The 6,235-nt window shown below is 32.2% G+C and overlaps 1 protein-coding gene across 1 annotated transcript; it reads right to left on the minus strand.

Annotated features, from left to right (window-relative positions):
• Positions 1 to 4,131: 4,131 nt before the first annotated feature.
• On the minus strand, positions 4,132 to 4,993 carry LOC106300100 (kunitz-type serine protease inhibitor DrTI-like). The gene has a single exon (XM_013736175.1). It carries the CDS (start codon positions 4,918 to 4,920, stop codon positions 4,276 to 4,278), a length of 645 nt encoding a protein of 214 aa, XP_013591629.1. The 5' UTR covers positions 4,921 to 4,993; the 3' UTR covers positions 4,132 to 4,275.
• Positions 4,994 to 6,235: the final 1,242 nt, after the last annotated feature.

The raw sequence follows: 6,235 nt of genomic DNA on the forward strand, positions 1-6,235 counted from the left end.
TGCCTAGATAAATCTCCAAACCAAATGTTGGAAGCAGAGAAGGCTCTGGAAGGAAGTTGAGGAAGTTTGTACTTCCGGCCATCAATAGATTATGTATTTTAGTGGCTTTATTTGAACATAAAGTCTTCAGTAGTAGGTTATGTGTGTTAAACTCCCTATAGTTATTTTTTTATACTTAATCAAAAAATTTAAATCCAACGGATGTTCTTTACTAGAAACCAATAATTGCCTTTTAAATATCTTCAAAACTTCTCATTTAGTTAGATGATCACAATTTCTTATACATTAGCCTCCTCCCCTAAAAGGCATTTGTGTCTGATTTGCTCAAATACTAGTCTAAAGTGTCTTCCTTCTAAATAGCCTTATTATGTTAAACATAACTAATAAAATGTCTCATAGTATAATGCTCTCTTATAAAAGTGGTCACCTATTAAACGCAAATATAGAAATTAGTAACAAAATTGTTGTATAATCAGAACTCTCCCTTATTTTTTATATTTTGTGATCATTATTAAATGGCAAAATTAACTTTAAAATAAATGAAAATCCTACTATATATTAATTGAGAAGTCATTTAAATGACTTTTTCTTAGGTGTCATTCATAGGTGGAGTTAAAAAATAATTTTTTTAATTTGATTGGTTGTTGGTATTTGAATTTTTATTTATTTAATAATTTTTTTAAAAAGAAACTAATCCGAGAACTATCTAATATAATCTATATTACTATACAAACAATTAAACATTTTAAAAATAGAAGAATTAACATAATTTATTTATAGAAACAATTAAATATCACGGATTACATTACAGAAAATTAGAATATACATATAAATACATATGATATGATAGAAATAATAAAACCAACAAATCATTTTAGCCTCGTATTCATGTGATTAATTCCGTGAGAAAGTTGTTCAAGTGGGAAGTTTTAAAAGCTGTAACTTCTGATTAAATACAGTAGAACTTCTATAAATTAATAATGTTGGAACTATAAAATTTTATTAATTTATAGATATATTAATTTACAAAAATTAATTTATTTAGATTTTTTATTTTAAGATATATTTATTCTAAGATAAAATATATATATTTGATTTTAGTGTATGGACATTAATTGTTATTTTTTTTTAATTTAACATTTATATTAATTTTATTATATTATCGTGTGTATATAATATATATTGCATAGAACTTAAATGTGGTTTTAGATATAATATTATAAATCTCATTCATTATATTATTTCGTGTATATAATATATATTTCATAGAACTTAAATGTGATTTTAGATATAATATTACTAAATCTCATCAAAAATATATTAAGCGTTAAGAAAATATAAAGATAATTTCATTGTGAATATAAAACAAACATTATAATAATGGTTCTTAAATATATAAAATATGTATACATATAAATTATTAATTTATAATTTTAATGGGACCATATATTTATATATATATATATACATATATATATATATATATATATATATATTTTAAATATTATCTTATTATTTTATCAATTTGTGTCAAATTTTAAACTGGTCTAAATTGAAAACGGTAAAATTTATTAATTTATAGAAATTATTAAATTATCGAGTATTAATTTATAGAATTTCTATTGTACATAGTTTAAACAAATCTTTGCAGCAACTCTCTAATTTTTTTTTTTTGTTCAACCATAGTTTTCATTAAAACTTAAAAATTAGATGTTTGGCCCATTGGGCCAATTACAGAATTGAAAAGAAGTAAATTGAAGTGTGCGTTTTGCAAGCTCGTCGGCTTCCTTGTTCTGCTGTCGAGGCAGGAAAGAGAAGGAGATTGAGCCAAATTAGGGGTATTAACTCCCAGACTCTTCTCGCGTAGGGGCAGTCAAAGAAGATGTGCATTGACGTCTCGGTTTCCTTGCATCTTGGGCAGCTTAGGTCAGCTGCTAAGCCTCTAGTCTGTAGGTTCTGTCCCGTTGGGAGTGCCCCCTGTATAATGGACCAGAGGAAGATCTTTAGCTTTGGGGAGAAGACACCAGACCAAACATCCTTAATCCATAAAAATTCCTAGTGATCCAGTTGTTGGGCGTGTTGGTGTTTTAGCGTCGATGCTACAGAGTATCCTGACTTGGTGGAGTACACTCCTGTCTGCAGCGGTTGCTAAATGAAGATGTCCTCTGCTCCCTTGGTGCTTGGCCTTATGGTCTGTATCTGATTGGCCAGAGTCGGTAAGATTGCCTCTATCCTTTGTTTATTCCACTTTAGGTCTGATGTGAGGAGGTCTGAGACTCGTAGATCTAAGACTGTTTCGGTGCAGGGTCCTATTGGTTTCAGGTTTGTATCCAAGGAGATCCAGGAATCCTGCCATACCCTCGTTGCTTGTCCGTACAGCAACTCTCTAATTAAAACAGAATTATTTTGTTGAATCTAACATTTAATCATAGGTTATATTATATAAAATATCATTAATAAGAGCATCTCCAAAAATGAACTCTATTTTGAAGTTTCCAAAACTCTATATTTGAAGTTTCAATGTGTTCTTCTCCAAAAGTAAAAATTTAAACCTAACTTCAAAATTATTTATATTTTACACTATAGTCCTTATATTTGTCATAATTGATGTAAATTCATAAAACTTCTATAAATAACTAGTACATATATATAAATATTACATAAATATTAATTAAAAAAACCTTACACTAAAATATAAAATTATAAATAAAAGTACATAATTAAATGTTAAACTGCAAGCAAATACTATATTATTCCATAAAATTATTTTCGTAATGCTCCCATATAAGATCAACTAGTGCATTTCGAAGTAAGAAATGATTCTCTTTATTTTTTATTTGTAGATTACGGGCCAAAAATCTTTGAAATCGGATATCCTCATAATATGGCCGATGATAGTTTGATAGCATCAAACGAAAAAATCCTTGATCTTTTAAACGAAAGTACAACAAGCAGAGAAAAAGGTCATGAGATGATTGAATTACGACTGCAAAATGAAGCAAAAGAGTTAGCTTTTAAAAAAGTAAAAAAAGAAAATAAAATATTGCTAAAAAACTTAGCTTCTATCGATGATGTTAATATTCGTGAATACATTCGATCTGAACAAGAAAGAATCGTGCAAAAAAAGCGTCAAGAGCAACAACAACAATCATCTTCGGTTACACAAAATTTGTTTGGACAATATTTTGAAGATTTGAGAGGTTCCAGAGCAAATTTACCAGACTATTAATGTTGTTATAATATTTAAATTTGAGTAATAATTATGTCTTCATGTGTCTTTTTAATAAGTTTTTATTATGGTTTTTTGTAATATTCTTGTTGTTTAATTCTAGTTTTAAAAGATTATAAATCTTGTTTTAAAATTGTTATTTAATTTCATGTGTAAAACTTAAATTTATAAAACAAATTTTAAATATTTATGAGATATAAAAGTTTTAAGGATTAAAACAATAAACAAAAAAATATTTAAGAATTATAAATATGATGTATAATTGTAAGGATCAAAACGCAAATAAAACGATGAAACTTCAAATTTGAAGTTTTGAAAAGTGAAACTCTGTATTTGGAGTTTCACTCTTCAAAACTTCAAATTTGAGAGCAAAAAACTATATATTTAGAGTTATAAAATTTCTTTCGAAGATGCTATAATTAATGAAAACACTAAAATTTAATTGTATCAAATAAGTAGTTGGCAACGAAGATTAGTAGCTACTCCGGAAAACCACTAGAAACAGAAGTGCTTAAAAATAAAAGGTTTGCTTGGAAAATGTTAATACTTGAAAGTTTTTGATGAGTTTTCTTACAATAATAATACAGTACTTGTTTTTCAAAAGTATTTTGCAAAAGTTGCATTTGATAAAAGTTGTTTGAATTGCCTTACTTTGGTTTTCAAATGTTTTCAACCACTTCACACGACCATATATTACATAAACCAATCGCCAGTAGATGTTTTTTTGTGCAGTGGTGTTAGATAACGTATTTTTGTATGTGGTTATTGTAAAGGAGAAATGTTCATGTGTAGTTTTTTTTTTTTTGGTAAAAATGTTTATGTTTATGTTTATGTTTATGTTTATGTGTAGTTTCCAAGTTATGTGAATCTTAAACGAAAGAGAGAAATAAAAACAAACAGAGAAACAAAGGAAAGATGTTTTTTTATTCCAGACGTGATGATGATGATGATTGATGAACAGAGAAAACATCAAACATAGATAGAGTTTTATTCTTAGACGTAAGTTATAACTCTTATCCCCTTTATTAAGTGGTCTTTAATTTCTCTCAGATTATAGACATAGTCTTGGATGAAGTTTCTGACCCAGTAGCTTTCACGAACACAACCTCGAATGGGGTAGCGAATGGTGGCCTAGAGCCTAAAACCAAACCCCGAACGCCACCTTCCTCGTTTTTACCGACATCGATGCAATCGTTACCGTCTCTACAGAATACAAACTTGTAAGCGTTAAGTTTTGCTTCAGTTTTCTTGATCTGGAAGAAACTCCTCGACGAATCTTCTCCTCCAGCTTCTGGCTTAGGACCAACCGCTATGAACGCCGATCTCCAGGGACTGGGGGCTGTAGTGACCCACCAATAAGTTGACTGAGCGCAGAACGTAGGTTCGATATCCATCTTGATGTTGAGGTTCTCGGATTCGGGAACGAACCCAACTCTAGACCTCCAGTTTGAGAATTTCACGGGAATGCCCCTTTCGACCTCTGAACGCTCCTGTCCGATAAAGAGGGGACACTGGTTGCCGTTGCGGGTGGTGAGAGTTAAGCCGCCACCTTCAGGGCCCCGGATGACGGGGATAACGTAGTAACTGCCGTGGAATATGATATCACCATCGATGTCGACAACTGGTCCTGCGTTTGCGGTCGCGGCTAAAACAGCTGTTAAGGCAAGAAGGAAGTAAAACATAGGATTCATCCTTTTTTGAGTTTATTTAGCTGAGAGATTTGAATGTTACTGGATGAAGAAAATGTGAGTTCATGTGATAGGTATTTATACACGGATGCGTATACATGCGCACACATTGATAATTGAGAAGATGCCTATCTTTTCTACTACAAGGTTCTTTAATTTATTTTATTTTACTTTATTCGCTACTAATTCTTAAATTTGTTTGTTTGTTTATTTATTTTTCGTGGGTTTTAGCTGGTTTGGACCGCGTTGGTTAACGGATGAGATCATGTATGTTCAGTACAGTTCTGTTTTCTTACAAATTCTTTTATTTAAACGCCACGAGGAGAAAAAGAACAACTAAAAGCTCCATTAGTTCTGTATCTCAGTTAATCTTCAAGGTTCAATGTAGTCAAAAGTGTAGTTAACCGTTGATAGGTTTTCTTCTTTCAACGTGACTACTATAGAGCCGGCCGGCTTAGTAGGGCGGGGAGTACAACATCTCCAGTTCTAATAATTTTAAAAGTAAAAAAATTCACTTTTAACACTCCGTTTACTTTTGTTTTTTTGACTACCACGTTTTTAATCTTAGAAAAACGGATAGCTGACTGTTCCTATAAAAAGTTGGTAGAATACTATACGAGCACGTGAAGTTTGAGCTATACAATCAATGATTGAAGATGAGGAATGATCGAAGCCGCTCATCCTCTAAACCACCATAACATTTTTTTTAAACAAGTGGTTGGCATCGAAATTACTAGCTCTAAACTTAATGTTTAATGCCACTAAGCAGCACGAGTCCAACCATTGTGAATTTTTTTAGTGACCTTAAGAGCATCGGTATCGGGGGCCCTTAGGCCCGTCCCGTTGTTTTAAATGGGTCGATAATAAATGAAAAAAAAATTAAAAGAGAGTGGGACGGGCCTTTAGTAAGGGCTGTTCGGGCTCGTCCCGTAGGCGACGTGGCAGCACGGGAGTGGGCGATGGAATCCGTGTTGTTCGGTTGTTGTTCTCCTCGAGAATTCCGAAATCGAAATCAAAAACTCGATGGCGATGGCGAAGGCGATGGCGAAGCCTTGATCTCCAAATCCATCTCTTCAAATCGAAAGCCAACCCTGCGTCTTCTCTCTTTCACTGGAGTGGGAGATCTCTTTATCTCCCTTGGCGAGGTCGCAGCTTCTGGCGTCGTTTGATCCCCCGATCCTCCTCCAAAGCTCAATCCACATCGGTTCGCTTCCGTTCCAATACGACGAGAACCAATCCTCTCCAAAACCTTTGAGAATCGTCCCAACAACAACAAAAAAAACAAGGTTTGTTTTTCAAGTCCGATCTGATTTCTAAT

Source organism: Brassica oleracea, chromosome C6, assembly GCF_000695525.1.
Source record: "Brassica oleracea var. oleracea cultivar TO1000 chromosome C6, BOL, whole genome shotgun sequence".
NCBI lineage: Eukaryota > Viridiplantae > Streptophyta > Magnoliopsida > Brassicales > Brassicaceae > Brassica > Brassica oleracea.

Coding starts and splice junctions, on each gene's coding strand:
- LOC106300100 (XM_013736175.1), bottom strand. CDS start 4,920: ATGAATCCTATGTTTTACTTCCTTCTTGCCTTAACAGCTGTTTTAGCC.